Source organism: Electrona antarctica (genome assembly GCF_951216825.1).
Source record: "Electrona antarctica genome assembly, chromosome: 3".
NCBI classification, from domain to species: Eukaryota; Metazoa; Chordata; class Actinopteri; order Myctophiformes; family Myctophidae; genus Electrona; species Electrona antarctica.
The window spans coordinates 45,805,932-45,826,442 of NC_136808.1; the positions used below are offsets into that span (position 1 = coordinate 45,805,932).

A 20,511-nucleotide genomic window follows, 5' to 3' on the forward strand; every position below is an offset into this window, starting at 1 on the left:
CCTTGCGCTGTGCAGGGTTGCTGGTTAATTAACATACTGCAGCCTACTAATGTTACACGGTCCTCTCTGACACGTGTGGATTACTGGGTTTTTGTTTGGTTAACCAAAGATGACAACAGCAAAGCGTGGACGTGAGTTGTCTACTGTCTTGAGTTGAAACCGTCCCCTGTGTGAGTGTGTGTGAGGGGAGAAGAGAGGTGGGATGGGCTGGACTGTCACTGTCTGACTGCACAGAGTCTGAGAGACGGAGCCATATATATATATATATATATATATATATATATATATATATATATAAGAAAGATGGCTCACCTGCGCTGCTGGCCAATGGAGAGCGACGTCGCTATGTGGCGGCCATCTTACTTCGGTGCAGCATAACATTGTGTCTATGGGGCATGTACTTTTTTAATAACTATAACTTGCTCAATTTCAACCGATTTTCAAACAGTTTTGTTTGTTATAAACATCAGAGACGTCCGCATACTTATATGCTTTTATATGACGTTCATATAAAAAATAACATTAAGCAGATAAGCGTCCTGAATCATACCCATGTTAAAAACTTTCGTAATAAACCAACCCGTTTGTAAATCAGTCAAGATTTGAGCGAGTTATGAGTACTTTTGTTTGAGCTGCCATAGAACATACTGTACTGTAGCACCGAGGCAAGATGGCCGCCGGGTGAACTATGTCGGAGACTCCGCCTTGAGCCATCGGGCCTTATATATGTCTATGAACAGAGCGGCTGCGGCTCTATACATCTCCGTACACTGTGTTTTACCGATTTCGCTATTTGTGTTAAATAACATCATAAACCGTCCACCATTACCCTTTTCATGTCACGCACCCCCTAGAGGACAATCATGCACCACAAGGGGTGCGCGCACCACAGTTTGGGAAAGTCTGGGGTAAAACAACAGGGGTTAGACGCTGAGATGTGACTAACCTCCTCCACCTTATAGATAGCAGAATGCATCGTACGTTTTCACACTTGTTGCTATACTGTAACAGTATATGGCAACTAACTCCACATGAACACATCTGCCCAGAGTATAAAGCACTCTTAATCTAGAGTTGCCAACTGTGAAGTTGGTAGTCGGAGCCCCTACTGTATGTTCTCAGATAACTGCTACAATGTGTTCATAGTACTGACTCCATGCAGCCCACAGCATTTGTGACTCACGTAGCCTGGCTTCTGGTAATGTGTGCGTCAGCGTGTAGCCACGTATGTGCATATGTCTGACTCTGTGTGTATATGTAATGAAAACATTTAATTTTTCTTTTATGAAAAGTAAGAAAGGATCAATGCGTCGCCAAGGTGACATGGCCGGCTGCAATGCACAGTGGGAGCAAACCTTGGAAAATACAGTTTGGTATGCGCGCTTATCTTCTCAGAAATGGATGGGATCCACAGAAACAAAATGTGTGTGTGTGTGTGTGCGCGTGCGTGGCGGCGTGCACAAGCGCACGCATACACACACAGACAGAGTCAGAGACACACACACACACACACACACACACACACACACACACACACACACACACACACACACACACACACACACACACACACACACACACACACACACACACACACACACACACACACACACACACACACACACACACACACACACACACACACACACACACACACACACACAAAGGTGAACAAACCTTTGAAGGAGATGAAAGTCTAGCAGCCACAATAGAGTGAATAGGTTACAGAGGATTTGAAGAGTGAACAAATCAATAGATACATATAAAGGGCAAAGAAAAAAGAGAATATTTGGAAAATGTCAAGGAACAAATTTAGGCCTGATTAGGCACATGCCTCTATTTAAAATTCTGCAAAGGCGGGCGGCTTTTAAAATTGATTTAAAATGTTGTTTCAACCAGTCGATTAATTTTAACAGAGGGTTGGAACTCCAGGGACTACCTTTACACTTTTGATACTATGGTCAGAAATTCAGTGGGAGTTATGGAGTTACAATTTAGGCATTTAGCAGACGCTCTTAATCCAGCTTCCTGCTTCTGATTTAGGCCATAGTCTTCACTAGAAGAATTTCTCTAAATGATGATCTAAAAGGATGAATTAATTATTAGCATTTTACCTGTCGGTGAGGTTTTTACTTGCATTAGCACAACAGAATAATGTGTTATTACTGCAACACTCTAAATTTATATATCTATATACGTATCTTGCTCTCTATACGCATTGTTTGTTCAGTGTGTGTGTGTGTGTGTGTGCGCGCGCGCTTGCATGTGTGTTTTTATCCTGTTTTATCGTGAGTGTGTGTGTGTGTGTGTGTGTGTGCATGAGTGCGTGCACACGTGTGAGATAGAGCAGGTGTGTGGGTAGCATCTCTGGCCCCAGTTGTGCCCTACATTACTGCTCAATTGATGGGCCTATTTGCTGCCTGGCCCCAGCTGAATCTGGCCAGGGTTGGGAGTGCCAATTCACTGCTGTGGTAAATGCTGTTCAATAGGTGCTGCTCCACGATTGACTTGTCAGTGGCCAAGCCAGGGGCTCAGGGAGCGCGGCGGTTGGGGGAGAGGAGAACGGACAGCTGAATTGAGAGTCATGGCAGATGAGTGGAGTGCACTCTTGTTCCCTGCCTCCTGGCCTGTGCCCTGTTCCACAGCAATGATCAGCTGCACTTCATTCTTGAGTAGCCCTATTTCGATGGCTCAACTCCTTTTTGCCTCACTTCGACAACCTTGGCTTCCTAAGCGCCTCATCACTCTGCACTCGTATTCCATCTCAGTGCTCAGGTTTTGATCCTTCTCCCCTTTCATTCCTCCTTACCAGCCCAGCTCCACATTATCACCGTACTTTGAGGTGGGTGTGTGAAGTATCTCTGGGTCTGGATCCAGAATACAGTAATGTTATCTCAGTGTGAAGTGCTGCTCAAATTGGAAGTTATTTTGTAAGCTTTCAGTGACATTATTCACGATAACGATAATGCGTTCTAAGGATATGACAAATGAATAAAAACAGCGCTGCAAAGTGGCGATTCATGGTTTCAAGCACACAGGCACTGCTAAACGCTGTGAGCGGCCTAGAACTTGGCGGTTTCTGACAATATTAAATCACAAATGGACTCATTCTCATTCCTTTACTAAGTGGGGCCAAATCTGTTCCAGACCACGTTCTTTTTTAGCAATACTGTATCTGTTGTGCAGTAAGTCAGTGGTTCCCAAACTTTTTCATGTCAAGGACCCCCAAATTGAAACTAATTAGCCCACGGACCCCAATTTGAAGAGATACACCAGGGACCCCCATAAGAGAAGATTTTGACGGCTCTAGCAGTGATTCTCAACCCATTTAATTTCAAGGACACCCAGTTTGACATGCATTAGTCTAGTACGGACCCCCATTGAATGGTATTTCTATCTCTGGGACCCCCAATTTATATTGTAAAATCAAAGTTAATTTAACTCTGAGAGTGTACAAATGGAACCAAATGGACCTGTTAGGGTCCATTTGGTTCCATTTGTACACTCTCTGAGTTACAGACCCATAATGGTCCATTTGGTTCCTAACTATCATTTAGCTGGGTCCCCCGTGGAACTCCCTCAAGTACCCCTGGGGGTCCCCGGACCCCACTTTGGGAACCACTGCAGTAAGTAATGCACGCAACATCCAATCATTGGTGAATAAGTTATGTCTGTTCCATCTCTGCTGCAGAAGAAGAATAATAATACGGTAAACCAGTACAAAAAAATGACATGGCTTCAGCCATTCAGGCTTGAACCCCTAATGATAATTAATGACAGAACTTTGAATAGAGATACATTTGCACACAAAACAGCCCAACGGCTTACAGTACTCATCCTGAACTCGGGGAAGTAGCATGTTGACTGACATTGACTGCTGGCAGTAAAGAAAAGGGCAGTGATCACAGTAACTTGTACTTCTAGTATGCTATGACATTTTTTCAACAAATATATTTCTTCACTACCTCTTGTGTGTGCGTGTGCGTGCGTTTTTCCAAAATAATGGCGCTACTTACATTTAGTAAGAAGACATAAATTATATTTCCCTGTACTTTCGGTTACCACAAAAGAAAAAAATTCCATCAGACACATTTGCGCTGTTTCCTGAATATCACGGATATCGGTGACCGATGCGTTGCAGTCTGTGGTGTTTACGTAATCATTCTAATCTACCGTATTCAATGGTTCACCACTTTTGGTGTCACACACACAGGTGACGCTATTATTGGTCTAGTTTACATTCATTGACATTGAGAGAGGACAGAGAGTTTGCCTTTTAGGGCCGTGGAAGTATTGACACTATTGTTGGATGTATTGGTGAAAGGAGGAGATCAACGTCAATGCAAATTAGCCTTGGTGAAGCCCAGCACAGCTCAAATCCTGTAAAGTAACGTACCCAACACTGCGCGCTAACACGCTTCAGCTGCCAGGGCCTAAAACTAGCTCTGCTGATCAAAACTACATGAGTGAGGCCCAGGCGGCTGGTGTAGCCATCTGGGCACCTGTGTGTCGCAGGTTCAACTCCCGATCTCACATGATTTTTGCCAAAGGTTGCCGTGGTACTATGGAACACAGAGACACACAGAGCCTGAGATACCTGTCAACCTGATCCACTCAACTACCTCAGAGGACGCTGCATAAATTAAACACTGCTGCCAAATATGGATCTGGCAGCTGTCTATGGATCCAAATAGCCAGAAGGGCTACAGGCACAGCAACGAGAACATGTGAATGTGTTGTGGTAGTTATAATTACCATCACCATAATTGTTGTTTTCAAACTGTATACACAAGAAAAATATTGGAGAGCATTCATATGGGGAAGTGTGCATGCAAGCGTGTGCGCATGCATGCGCGTGCGTGTCAAACCGTCCACACGACCGGCTCTGGGTGCCGAGAATGGATAGCTTCGTTGGGCTACATAACCCCCCCCCCCCCCCTTAATGCTAACACTCTAATGCCAGATCCTCCTCCAATGGACACTGCCCTGATATCAGCACTGAATGAGCGCCTGCGTGCCTGCGTGTGTGTGTGTGTGCGTGCGTGCGTGCATGCGCGCGTGCGTAAAGGATATAGACATCTTGGCGTGGAACATGTCACTGGGGTCATCAGGGGAGGAGAAAGTCTCCAGGTCTCTCTCCAGCTGCAGCAGCTGCCTCTCCATCTGCTTCAGGCTCTTCTCCAGATTCTCTGCAGAGACTGCATGGCACAGGGGCACAAACACACACACACATCAAACAAACAAACAAACAATGTTGCCAAACACTCAGACACACAGCCAAACACACACACAATGCAAAAAGAAAGTCACGAGACAAATCAATTACAGGTAAAAATCTAATATACAGTAATTTTACAGGCATGGGTGGGGGGGGGAGATCACGGAAAACAACATACAGAAGAAGGGAGAGAAGCCAGTTCAAATGAAATGCATGGTTATTTAATGGTAGGTTAATCCCAGCATGCTGGGGACACCCATAGAGTTAGAATATACCGGGAAGGGAACACACAGAAATAAACAATGAGTGGAACAGAAAATAAACATCAAGTGGTAACTGTATGCATCCACTTTTTATTGCACCGGGTGCGTCTTTCATGTAAGCACATGCGCGTGCGTGCAATTGTGTATGTGACAGAAAATAATAAGTATGGCACCCTAACAGCTGGCTTAAAGTGAGCAAACGTCATCGTCGCCTACAGATCCCTTGTTTATGCTGCGCTTTCAATTGTGTTACTTGAAAATAACAATACATCTGAAGAGCCAAATATCAATCCACACAGCAGGTGGCCTGCAGCGGAATGAAATGGCCCCAATCCTTTTTTCCTGGGATTGTATCAACAGGTGCATAATATACACCATATGGGTCTGAGTGTATAGATACACCATATGGGTCTGAGAGTAGAGCCACACTCATAGATACACCATATGGGTCTGAGAGTAGAGCCACACTCATAGATACACCATATGGGTCTGAGAGTAGAGCCACACTCATAGATACACCATATGGGTCTGAGAGTAGAGCCACACTCATAGATACACCATATGGGTCTGAGAGTAGAGCCACACTCATAGATACACCACACCATATGGGTCTGAGAGTAGAGCCACACTCATAGATACACCATATGGGTCTGAGAGTAGAGCCACACTCATAGATACACCACACCATATGGGTCTGAGAGTAGAGCCACACTCATAGATACACCATATGGGTCTGAGAGTATAGATACACCATATGGGTCTGAGAGTAGAGCCCCACTCAGATACACCATATGGGTCTGAGAGTATAGATACACCATATGGGTCTGAGAGTATAGATACACCATATGGGTCTGAGAGTATAGATACACCATATGGGTCTGAGAGTAGAGCCCCACTCAGATACACCATATGGGTCTGAGAGTAGAGCCACACTCAGATACACCATATGGGTCTGAGAGTATAGATACAACATATGGGTCTGAGAGTATAGATACAACATATGGGTCTGAGAGTAGAGCCACACTCATAGATACACCATATGGGTCTGAGAGTATAGATACAACATATGGGTCTGAGAGTAGAGCCACACTCATAGATACAACATATGGGTCTGAGAGTATAGATACACCATATGGGTCTGAGAGTAGAGCCACACTCATAGATACACCACACCATATGGGTCTGAGAGTAGAGCCACACTCATAGATACACCACACCATATGGGTCTGAGAGTAGAGCCACACTCATAGATACACCATATGGGTCTGAGAGTATAGATACACCATATGGGTCTGAGAGTATAGATACACCATATGGGTCTGAGAGTATACGTAGATACACCATATGGGTCTGAGAGTAGAGCCACACTCATAGATACACCACACCATATGGGTCTGAGAGTAGAGCCACACTCATAGATACACCATATGGGTCTGAGAGTATAGATACACCATATGGGTCTGAGAGTATAGATACACCATATGGGTCTGAGAGTAGAGCCACACTCATAGATACACCATATGGGTCTGAGAGTATAGATACACCATATGGGTCTGAGTGTATAGATACACCATATGGGTCTGAGAGTAGAGCCACACTCATAGATACACCATATGGGTCTGAGAGTAGAGCCACACTCATAGATACACCATATGGGTCTGAGAGTAGAGCCACACTCATAGATACACCATATGGGTCTGAGAGTAGAGCCACACTCATAGATACACCATATGGGTCTGAGAGTAGAGCCACACTCATAGATACACCACACCATATGGGTCTGAGAGTAGAGCCACACTCATAGATACACCATATGGGTCTGAGAGTAGAGCCACACTCATAGATACACCACACCATATGGGTCTGAGAATAGAGCCACACTCATAGATACACCATATGGGTCTGAGAGTATAGATACACCATATGGGTCTGAGAGTAGAGCCCCACTCAGATACACCATATGGGTCTGAGAGTATAGATACACCATATGGGTCTGAGAGTATAGATACACCATATGGGTCTGAGAGTAGAGCCCCACTCAGATACACCATATGGGTCTGAGAGTAGAGCCACACTCAGATACACCATATGGGTCTGAGAGTATAGATACAACATATGGGTCTGAGAGTATAGATACAACATATGGGTCTGAGAGTAGAGCCACACTCATAGATACACCATATGGGTCTGAGAGTATAGATACAACATATGGGTCTGAGAGTAGAGCCACACTCATAGATACAACATATGGGTCTGAGAGTATAGATACACCATATGGGTCTGAGAGTAGAGCCACACTCATATATACACCATATGGGTCTGAGAGTAGAGCCACACTCATAGATACACCACACCATATGGGTCTGAGAGTAGAGCCACACTCATAGATACACCATATGGGTCTGAGAGTATAGATACACCATATGGGTCTGAGAGTATAGATACACCATATGGGTCTGAGAGTATACGTAGATACACCATATGGGTCTGAGAGTAGAGCCACACTCATAGATACACCACACCATATGGGTCTGAGAGTAGAGCCACACTCATAGATACACCATATGGGTCTGAGAGTATAGATACACCATATGGGTCTGAGAGTATAGATACACCATATGGGTCTGAGAGTATACGTAGATACACCATATGGGTCTGAGAGTATAGATACACCATATGGGTCTGAGAGTAGAGCCACACTCATAGATACACCATATGGGTCTGAGAGTATAGATACACCATATGGGTCTGAGAGTAGAGCCACACTCATAGATACACCATATGGGTCTGAGAGTATAGATACACCATATGGGTCTGAGAGTATACGTAGATACACCATATGGGTCTGAGAGTATACGTAGATACACCATATGGGTCTGAGAGTATACGTAGATACACCATATGGGTCTGAGAGTATAGATACACCATATGGGTCTGAGAGTATACGTAGATACACCATATGGGTCTGAGAGTATAGATACACTCATAGATACACCATATGGGTCTGAGAGTAGAGCCACACTCAACTTAACGTTGTGTCAGTTTGGTCATGGGTGACACTTCATTCATGCTAACGTAACCACTGAATGTAACAGATGGTTTAAATTACCCTGATTAGAAAGTGCCTGACAAAAAGTCATAAGCTGCTTAGTTTCTAAGTAGTTTAAAAATCACCCTTGATCCTAATACAGGCATTGAGGGGGGGTTCAAAGTGGCTAAGCTTTGCAATGAAATTCTACCACAGACCACATTTACATACATACATACATGCATAATAAGAAAAACAACATTTATTTTCTCTCTCCATTTTCTCAAATGGCGCGCGTATTCAGTGCTGATATCAGGGCAGTGTTCATTGGAGGAGGATCTGGCATTAGAGTGTTAGCATTAAGGGGGGGGGGGGGGGGGGGGGGGTTATGTAGCCCAATCTCTCAATTTTGGAAATTATGAATCGATTTTGAATCGTTCATAATGGGAATCGCGATTCTAATTCGAATCGATTTTTTTTGACACCCCTATGTGCATGGTGTGAATACATAAATGAATGGGTTCTGAACACTGTGTTCTTACAGCACAGTGTTTGTGGCAGGCTAGAGATGATCAATCTCAACCAACAATAGTCACACTCATTTACAACTTTTACTTTTCTTGAAAAGAAAAAAAAACAAAACATGTGTTTTCATTTTTTTCTGCAACCTTCCTCCCATAGAGGCATTGACTGTAGTTGAAGGCTGCGGTGGCTCTACAGTACTCTGATGGCATTGTCCCTGCAATGTTTCAATCAGAACATAATTCATAGAGCAAGGCTCAACACTGATTGGTTGTTTCTATGCCCTGGTAGGTCTGGAGAAAGCTTCAAATGGAATCTAAAAAGGAAGCATGTCCCTTTAGTACTCCAGCAAAAAAATAATAAATACATTTAAATGTAGGGGGGGGGGGAAAAATCAATTGCAATCAGAAATTCAATTATGAAGCTCTCTACTGAACAATCAATTATTGAGCCTAACCCCCCCTGACCCCCCCACCCGACCACACACACACAACACAATAGACAAACAAACACATAATTTGTTTGGCACCTCGCCTCAATAAATAAAGTTGACATAGAGAACTTATGGTAAACACAAAACCTCTAACATGTCACCCACTTCATCATTTCCACTGTAATTCATCTTTCTCAATCCAATGTCTCTCTCTCTGCATGAAGAGTCTTAGGCCCTGTGAGGAACCACAGATACCAATATTCCTTGAGTGGAGAGAGTGGGCCGGGCGCACAGCAACGGGAGAGACGCCAGGAATACAGTCTGTTGATAGGAATGATAATGGCCCAGCCAGTGATGGATGGACATGAAGAGAGAGAGACAATCAAACCCTCTCATCTTTGCTATACTGTCCTCCAAGCCACTCACAGGCTTTGTATGAGCAGGAGCTACCACGGATACTGGGCGGAATATCAACAAGGACAGTCTGAGGTGAGGAAAATCCACGATCGATCGAGGATTGGACAAGGCAGAGTTGAAGTACAGTAACTTTTGTTTGTGTGCATTGCTAAATGATATAAATGTAGAGAACCGATTGCACTGTAACCACTAATATGAACGTACGTGTGCCATTCAGTAACAACTGCAAAAAAGACACATGAAAGAATAACAATACAAATCCTGGCCTCTAACCACTCATTGCATTGTCCCTCTCACTCTTTGTACGCACCTGGGTGAGCAATTTTTATGAAGGGCCTGAATGTCACCGCAGACCAGACGAGGTACACAGATATACAGTACAGTACAGTACAGTACAGTACAGCAAAGCACAGTACAGTACAGTACAGTACAGTACAGTACAGTACAGTACAGTACAGTACAGTACAGTACAGTACAGTACAGTACAGTACAGCACAGCACAGTACAGCACAGTACAGCACAGCACAGTACAGCACAATACAGTACAGTAATGGTGGGACAATTTGTAGAGGTCAACCCCCCCCCCCCATTGACATCTGTTTATTATTATTTGATAATGTAAATGTAAATGAGACTGACTAGAATATGCATCCACTTCTGAGCCTGATGCCTGCGAGAGGCCATTGTGACTACACAACCTTGTAGGGAAACACCCTATTGCTGTACACAACATTAGAAAGATGGCCAACAGTTCCATTTCAAACTGATCTTTTTTGAATAACTCTTACCTTTTAGCTGCTCTTAAAAGCAGATGAATGGGGGTAATAAACATTCAACCAAACAACCTTAATGAATATAATGATGTCAATAGAGTTGATTCAAAGCTGGAAGCATTCAGCCCACCCACCACCCAGGATGCACTGCACAATTTCAATCAATGACAGTATCAAATTATCAGGATCTATTTAGTATTCCACAAACTACCTCTCAACAGGCAAGGCTCTGCTGTCTCAATCCAATCCTGATTGGGGTTCACTGACAGCAGGTGTTTTAAAAGTTACATCCTGTTGTTCTGCAAATTAATCTATGTCTTCGTTTGTCTGATTCGAGACCACAGTCGGCATCCAGCGTCATGTAAGAAAACATGTGTAATTACCCAAGATCACCAGCTGTGTGTGTGTCTGTGCTGCAGAAGGAATAATGATTGTTGTACTTGGAAGAAAGAAGGCAAACGCAGTGCAGCCTCTCCTTCAAGGTGAATTTATGAAGCATGCTGCTATCCACGTTTCTCCAGGATGCCGGCTGCTAATCAAAGTAACCATCATCACAAACCAGAGACTCTGGTGAAAATCATTAGCTACCTTTAGCCAACCTTGCTTTCATGCTGGAATAATGTTTCACAGATCTATACTTAGAAAGAGACATATTGAGGGTGCCGACCATGGATCTCTCATGGACACACACACACACACACACACACACACACACACACACACACACACACACACACACACACACACACACACACACACACACACACACACACACACACACACACACACACACACACACACACACACACACACACACACACACACACACACACACACACACACACACACACACACACATTATTAATATGTCCTTCAAAGTGCGCTAATACTTATTTCCATGTATATGGAATATCTCTGTGTCCACCCTCTCCTCTCTCTTTCTCTGCAGACCATTGTGACTTCATCTGTCTCCTATTTTCATAGCCATACATTCAAACACACTCACAGACACACATGCCAATTATATATACTGTGCATGTGTGTGTGTGTGTGTGTGTGCACGTGCGTGCGTGCGTGTGCATCAGGTTGTTCATGAGAGATCCAGGGTCAGCACCCTCAATATGTATCTTTCATTTCATACACTTATGTCTTACACTTACACTTATGTCTTGTGCCAAGGGCCTAGGGGCTAGGGGCCAAGGGGCCGCCCCTAGGGGCCAAGGGGCCGCCCCTAGGGGCCAAGGGTCTAGGGGGCGGGGCATGCGGTAAAAACAGTTGGAGGAAAATAAAAAGCAGGAGCATTATTATCTGTAGATAATCAAAGCACCATGATCACCATGATCATTTGAAGATCTCACTTGGACACCGACTGGAACCGCAAATAGCAGGTAGCGGTAATGATACAATGATACAACCATAGTGTGGGCGGTAGATGGGTGGTTACATTTATCAAGTGGCCACACATGTTTGCTCAGATATCACAAGTAACATTCAGCTAGTAGTGGATGTAGTAGTAGTACTGTAGTACTATACATGGATACACAGGACCCTTTCTATTTCTATCTTCTGACAGATAATAATATATTGCAACTGTTTTGCAAAATAGAACTAGGCTGTGTGCCAAACCCTAATTAGGGAAGAGTGAGTGTGTGTGTGTGCGTGCGTGCGTGCGTGCGTGCGCAATTCTGCAAACCGTTGCCTATGCATTACCTCTGCTTGCACGATCCAAATGTTCCAGGTCATCCACAAACTTTATGACATCAGGAAACTCCTCCTCGCACACCTGCGCTAGGAAGTGGAGCAGCGTGGTCGTCTGGTCTGATGACTTTGTGTCCTTTAACTGCACAAGAAACACAAATGTCACACATGGAAACTAGTTTAAAGATACATTCATACATTGTTGTTATTATTATTAATAATAGTAATAAGTTATTTTCAGGGATCTTCAGGAGGCGTAGATATATTCTATATATCTACGCCTCCTGAAGAGGCAACATGTTTGTTTGTTTGTGTGTGTGTGTGTGTGTGTGTGTGTGTGTGTGTGTGTGTGTGTGTGTGTGTGTGTGTGTGTGTGTGTGTGTGTGTGTGTGTGTGTGTGTGTGTGTGTTCTTCTACATAACATCTCAGAGCTGGGCTATAGGTGCAGACTATTTGTCTTTATATTTGGCAGCCTAGGGCATATGCACAGACTGGTTGTTAGAGGGTTCCAACAACTTGGGATGCCCAAAAAGGAGGCAAAAAGGCTGGCAAAGTATTGTGGTGTCTCTGCTATAATTGGCAGCCGTCATATATGGCGGAGACGCTGTTACTTATACCCATAGAGTACTGTGTGACATGCCTGTTGTATCACGAAAACACATGCCATGACTTTGCAAATGTAACTCTAATGCACCTATAATATTTGTGTCCTTGTATGCATACCCTTTGTGTGGACATAAATAAATGGTTAAAATGTGTGTGTGTGTGTGTGTGTGTGTGTGTGTGTGTGTGTGTGTGTGTGTGTGTGTGTGTGTGTGTGTGTGTGTGTGTGTGTGTGTGTGTGTGTGTGTGTGTGTGTGTGTGTGTGTATGTGTGTGTGTGTGTGTGTGTGTGGGGTAGTTTCTTTGTTTATTAGTTTTTAAATTCACTCCAAGTAAAACAAATTGCTAGTATACTCTCCATAGACCAGCAAAGAGCTTTGTTTTATTGTTTGGCACATTAGCAAGGAGTACAAATTGTCTGCTGAGTGGTGATAAGTCCGGATGTTATTGCTTCCTTGTAGATTGTTTATATTGACTGGCTTCCAATTTTCATACAAATGCAACATGCCCACAATCTCTGGTCCAACTGAAAGTAGCCAAAACAAATCTAATCATGTGGATCTCAGGATCCACATGGCAACGGTGTGGCTCCAATGTTGATCTTGGACTTCATGTGGCCAGCCTGCTGTGGAGTCAGTGTTTCAGCCTGATCAGACTTCATGAGGCCAGCCTGCTGTCAGTGTTTCAGCCTGATCAGACTTCATGAGGCCAGCCTGCTGTCAGTGTTTCAGCCTGATCAGACTTCATGAGGCCAGCCTGCTGTGGAGTCAGTGTTTCAGCCTGATCAGACTTCATGAGGCCAGCCTGCTGTGAAGTCAGTGTTTCAGCCTGATTAGACTTCATGAGGCCAGCCTGCTGTGAAGTCAGTGTTTCAGCCTGATCAGACTTCATGTGGCCAGCCTGCTGTGAAGTCAGTGTTTCAGCCTGATCAGACTTCATGTGGCCAGCCTGCTGTGAAGTCAGTGTTTCAGCCTGATCAGACTTCACGTGGCCATCCTGCTGTAGAGTCAGTGTTTCAGCCTGATCAGAGCCCCATTGCCTTCTACCTTCTCATCATCATCATTTTCGACCACGGTCGAGATCATGGATTTCACAATGCCACGCCAGACCTCCCGGTCCTTCATTGCCATCCCCAGTTCCTGCTTACTGATGCATGTGTCCCTAGCGATGACATCAGGGAATGAGAGTTTTCTACCTCTGGTCTGCTTTGAGGCAGGACTCCAGAGAAGAAGGGAAGATATAACCTCATTGTCAGCTCTGTAGCAGTGGCCGGAAAACTGTGTTCTTCTGGATCGGACTAGTGAAGAAACACGGGGAAGGTTGCCGTATATTAGATTAGTCGATGGGTGGCTCTTCCAAGACAGATTTTGCGCTCTCATTAGAAGGCGGGTGTACAGTAAGTGCCATCCAACCGTTTCTCTAGTTTCTTTGAAAGTGTCCATGTCTCGGAGGCATAGAGTAGAATCGGCTCAACTACCTTGCCCTCTATAAATGTCTGTCTGGTATTCATGTATCTCCAGAACCGTCTGACTGACCAACTCGGGCCTGATAGGTGGTTGTCCAGAACCGCCGATCTGACAGTTACAACCATATGGGCATCTATGGAGAACTGACAGTCACAACCATATGGGCATCTATGGAGATCTGACAGTTACAACCATATGGATATCTATGGAGATCTGACAGTTACAACCATATGGGCATCTATAGAGATCTGACAGTTACAACCATATGGGCATCTATGGAGATCTGACAGTTACAACCATATGGACATCTATGGAGATCTGACAGTTACAACCATATGGGCATCTATGGAGATCTGACAGTTACAACTATGGATATCTATGGAGATCTGACAGTTACAACCATATGGGCATCTATGGAGATCTGACTGTCACAACCATATGGGCATCTATGGAGATCTGACAGTTACAACCATATGGACATCTATGGAGATCTGACAGTTACAACCATATGGGCATCTATGGAGATCTGACAGTTACAACCATATGGGCATCTATGGAGATCTGACAGTTACAACCATATGGACATCTATGGAGATCTGACAGTTACAACCATATGGGCATCTATAGAGATCTGACAGTTACAACCATATGGGCATCTATGGAGATCTGACAGTTACAACCATATGGGCATCTATGGAGATCTGACAGTTACAACCATATGGGCCTCTATGGAGATCTGACAGTTACAACCATATGGACATCTATGGAGATCTGACAGTTACAACCATATGGGCATCTATGGAGATCTGACAGTTACAACCATATGGGCATCTATGGAGATCTGACAGTTACAACCATATGGGCCTCTATGGAGATCTGACAGTTACAACCATATGGACATCTATGGAGATCTGACAGTTACAACCATATGGACATCTATGGAGATCTGACAGTTACAACCATATGGGCATCTATGGAGATCTGACAGTTACAACCATATGGGCATCTATGGAGATCTGACAGTTACAACTATGGATATCTATGGAGATCTGACAGTTACAACTATATGGGCATCTATGGAGATCTGACAGTTCCAACCATATGGGCATCTATGGAGATCTGACAGTTACAACCATATGGGCATCTATGGAGATCTGACAGTTACAACCATATGGGCATCTATGGAGATCTGACAGTTACAACCATATGGACATCTATGGAGATCTGACAGTTACAACCATATGGGTATGTATGGAGATCTGACAGTGACAACCATATGGGCATCTATGGAGATCTGACAGTTACAACTATGGGCATCTATGGAGATCTGACAGTTCCAACCATATGGGCATCTATGGAGATCTGACAGTTACAACCATATGGGCATCTATGGAGATCTGACAGTTACAACCATATGGGCCTCTATGGAGATCTGACAGTTACAACCATATGGGCATATATGGAGATCTGACAGTTACAACCATATGGGCCTCTATGGAGATCTGACAGTTACAACCATATGGGCATATATGGAGATCTGACAGTTACAACCATATGGGCATCTATGGAGATCTGACAGTTACAACCATATGGGCATCTATGGAGATCTGACAGTTACAACCATATGGGCCTCTATGGAGATCTGACAGTTACAACCATATGGGCATCTATGGAGATCTGACAGTTACAACCATATGGGCCTCTATGGAGATCTGACAGTTACAACCATATGGACATCTATGGAGATCTGACAGTTACATCTATGGAGATCTGACAGTTACATCTATGGAGATCTGACAGTTACAACCATATGGGCCTCTATGGAGATCTGACAGTTACATCTATGGAGATCTGACAGTTACATCTATGGAGATCTGACAGTTACAACCATATGGGCATCTATGGAGATCTGGTTGCAGAATCGCCAATACGACTGCTATGCACATTTCACCTGACAGGCAACAGCAATATATCAATCAGTAGCTTGCATATCAAATATGCAGGGCTTAAGTGGTTGATCATTCATTAATTACACTACATCTCATAGTGTCAAAGTATAATCCAATTCCACTATAATGTTAACAATGGTTCTCTCTCTCACACACTCTCACAATTTTTTTCAATTTAGCCGAGTTCCATCATAACCCCTTTCACAGCATAATTTCACTCCATCTCTCAGTAGCCTCTCCACATGTCAGACCTTTTTCACAGCATCATTTCCCTCCATCTCTCCACATGTCCCTCCCGTAGAGTGTTGCTGTGTATCTCTCTAGGTGATCTATTTGAAGACAACAGCGTGCGCAGCCCCCGCTGGGCTTAATCATGTTTGTATTATCTGCTCTAATCAAATGCATGCTCGTCTCAATTTTCATATCCGTTTTCCTCTCCTTTCAAAAAGCATCAAGTGCTTGCTCACAGAGGGCCCCCCTTTTTTTGAATTTGGAGGGATGAGACTCATAATTGACAATGAATACATTTTCCCTTTTCTCCAATTGGGCTGGCAGCAATTTCCGTGGCTCGTGGAGTGTGCCGTGGCATTAAGCTGTCACATTCTGAAGACAAACATGAAGGTGAGGCTCGTTCTCTGCATATCCTGCCTTCAGACACCTGGATACAACCAGGAGGCTTTACTTGCCCATGCAGTCCTTTAATAAGAGGCATATTCCTTTTAACCCATTTTGGGCGGGAACCCCTTTTGGTGTTTTAAGCATTATACTTTAGCTATTGAAAAATAGCAGATCTACAAGCTCATAGCGCGGCACCGAGTGCCGCGCTATGAACTTGTAGGTCTGCTATTTTTGAAAAATCATGAAAATGTGGCGCAAATCTTTGAATATATATTCTTTCAGTGTGTACGTTTTTAACTCAAATGTTTGCCTCTTGGGAGGTCCCTGGAACAACATATTTCCAGATGGGGGTCGGCGGCCAGTTACATATATGTGTGGGGGTCCTTGACGTGAAATTGTTTGAGAACCACTGACATAGAAACATGGGTTTTTCAGAAAACTGATTTAGAAGACATTTTGTAGTCTCGGTCGAAATGGGTTAAGAGAATATTGTGAGTATACGATTACAATAATGGCAGCACAGTACATTGAATGCATGCATGTGCACTGTATGTGTATGTGTGTGCACGGATATTGTCAAGAACACGAGCAGGCTAGTTCTAACGGAGAAGAGTGACGGCGGTGATAAATGGCCGGGTGTGGTTGTTACTGTGGAAACCGCAGTGAGGTTGCCTACAGCTCTAATATGTAACCAGTGGAGGTCTCCTACTCTGCTCAGTCCCTCAGCCAATATAATACAGAACAACTAATCTTTGTCACTTTCCTGCCTTCTTGCCGTCTACAGCCGGCCCGGTCGCTGTTCCATGCCTCCCCCTCCCCTATATAACCACGTCGTTCATCGTTGCCGTAGTCCTGCAGTGCCGCGCGCGTCTGCGCTCAAAAAGGGGGCCCCTGGCTTTAGCCTCAGTTATCTGGGGTGGGCAGGTGAGGCAGAATAAAGTGCTTCCATGGGTTTGGCTGCTTTGATAGATGCCAGCAGATAGAAGTGGCCCGGTCTGTGAGGTTGATAGTGTTCAATCAAATGAAACTGTTTCAAACAAAAATGTCTCATCACAGCAACCCACTTTAGATCAGCACAGCGATAGAGCCACGCTGCCACTGTCCAATGTGACATCAAAGCAAGACAGCCGCAGTAATAGAAAACACTGGTGCACACGTGCACACGCACACACATGCGCGCATGTGTGCATATCCGAGAAACACTGGGAATAAAAGAAAAGAAAAACATGCAAAATGTGTGCGGTCATGTACGCATGCACACATGTAACTTAGTACAGTTGATCAGGGAGAGAAAGTCTTCTTTCTTAAGCTGCATTCAGAACTGAATATATATATTCGCCTCGGTTCGCCCCGTTTGTGCCGCGCCAGTTCGTGCTGGCCCGTTCGCACAACTTCTCGTCTTTGCATTGACTTTGTATGTAATCGCGCCGCTCTAACCATCCAAGTCTGAACACTCCTTTAGAGTGTACGGAGGAGAGCAGTGATGACGTGATCCTGTTTCCAGGCAATCTACTCATCCCGTATGTGATAAGACACTAAAGACAGGAGACAGGAGACATGCAAGACGACCTGATTGCTGGGACTTGCCGTCTCACAATGTCGCCTTCATTATGGGCCAAATTCCAGCTCACAAAATGTGACTTATGTCTTCCCCGCCTTGCTGTCCCAGCTTTCCTGGCACTCTCTAATTTATACTTTGTAAAGCAGGAATGCCAGGAAAAAACAAACCCAAAACAAACAATACAGAAACATCCTGCTCAGCCTGCCAGCAGCGCTCAATCTGGACTGCGTGCCATTTGCCATTGTCATTCAAAGATTTGATGGATAAAAGTGTGCGAGGTCAAATCACTGTGTTAATGGAAAATTCTGTATATGAAACATAAATTAATAAACGTCAAAAATGTGCCGTCAACAATTCGTAGAGAAATATGCCACACTATAAATCTTTTCGCATCATAACAGTTGGATTTCTGTTGAAATTTGAAGTGTGTATTTTTCACAATACCTTAACTACTCGACATGAATGTATCTTTGACAACTTCTCTAAACACTATTAAACCTTACTTTTATTTGCAAGGGTCAGCCACTGACGCTCATGCCAAAATGGACCAGAAATAAATAAATAGTAACAGTAACAGTAACTCTATAAACAGTGATATACAGTATGAATGAAATCACAATCTGACAAGTGATGTATCCATAGTGAAGGTACTGTACAGCAAATATAATAATGAGTGTACAAAATGTAACCGGGAAAACAGTGGCTCAGGATGTTCCCGGTTCGATCCCTGGCTCCCCCTGGGTTACTGCCCAGGGTCCTGGCTCCCCCTGGGTTACTGTCCAGGGTCCTGGCTCCCCCTGGGTTACTGTCCAGGGTCCTGGCTCCCCCTGGGTTACTGTCCAGGGTCCTGGCTCCCCCTGGGTTACTGTCCAGGGTCCTGGCTCCCCCTGGGTTACTGTCCAGGGTCCTGGCTCCCCCTGGGTTACTGTCCAGGGTCCTGGCTCCCCCTGGGTTACTGCCCAGGGTCCCGGCTCCCCCTGGGTTACTGTCCAGGGTCCTGGCTCCCCCTGGGTTACTGTCCAGGGTCCTGGCTCCCCCTGGGTTACTGTCCAGGGTCCTGGCTCCCCCTGGGTTACTGTCCAGGGTCCTGGGTTACTGTCCAGGGTCCTGGCTCCCCCTGGGTTACTGTCCAGGGTCCTGGGTTACTGTCCAGGGTCCTGGCTCCCCCTGGGTTACTGTCCAGGGTCCTGGCTCCCCCTGGGTTACTGTCCAGGGTCCTGGGTTACTGTCCAGGGTCCTGGCTCCCCCTGGGTTACTGTCCAGGGTCCTGGCTCCCCCTGGGTTACTGTCCAGGGTCCTGGCTCCCCCTGGGTTACTGTCCAGGGTCCTGGCTCCCCCTGGGTTACTGTCCAGGGTCCTGGCTCCCCCTGGGTTTCTGTCCAGGGTCCTGGCTCCCCCTGGGTTACTGTCCAGGGTCCCGGCTCCCCCTGGGTTACTGCCCAGGGTCCTGGCTCCCCCTGGGTTACTGTCCAGGGTCCCGGCTCCCTCTGGGTTACTGTCCAGGGTCCTGGCTCCCCCTGGGTTACTGTCCAGGGTCCTGGCTCCCCCTGGGTTACTGTCCAGGGTCCTGGCTCCCCCTGGGTTACTGTCCAGGGTCCCGGCTCCCCCTGGGTTACTGTCCAGGGTCCTGGCTCCCCCTGGGTTACTGTCCAGGGTCCTGGCTCCCCCTGGGTTACTGTCCAGGGTCCTGGCTCCCCCTGGGTTACTGTCCAGGGTCCTGGCTCCCCCTGGGTTTCTGTCCAGGGTCCTGGCTCCCCCTGGGTTACTGTCCAGGGTCCTGGCTCCCCCTGGGTTTCTGTCCAGGGTCCTGGCTCCCCCTGGGTTACTGTCCAGGGTCCTGGCTCCCCATGGGTTACTGCCCAGGGTCCTGGCTCCCCCTGGGTTACTGTCCAGGGGTCCTTTAACAAGACACGGTTGGTTTCTTCTGCTGTCAGTGGGTGAATGTGTGTGTGTGACTGGGTGA

The 20,511-nt window shown here is 45.3% G+C and overlaps 1 protein-coding gene across 1 annotated transcript in view; it reads right to left on the reverse strand.

Moving 5' to 3' along the window:
* LOC306919821 (protein diaphanous homolog 3-like) overlaps positions 1-20,511 on the reverse strand; it is a 297,099-nt gene that overhangs the window by 115,281 nt on the left and 161,307 nt on the right. The window contains exons 21-22 of the mRNA XM_079496371.1: positions 12,365-12,494; positions 5,073-5,198 (exon numbers count right to left, since the gene is read on the reverse strand). Of these exons, the coding sequence (XP_079352497.1) occupies positions 5,073-5,198; positions 12,365-12,494 (256 nt within the window). The remainder of the gene's footprint in view (positions 1-5,072; positions 5,199-12,364; positions 12,495-20,511) is intronic.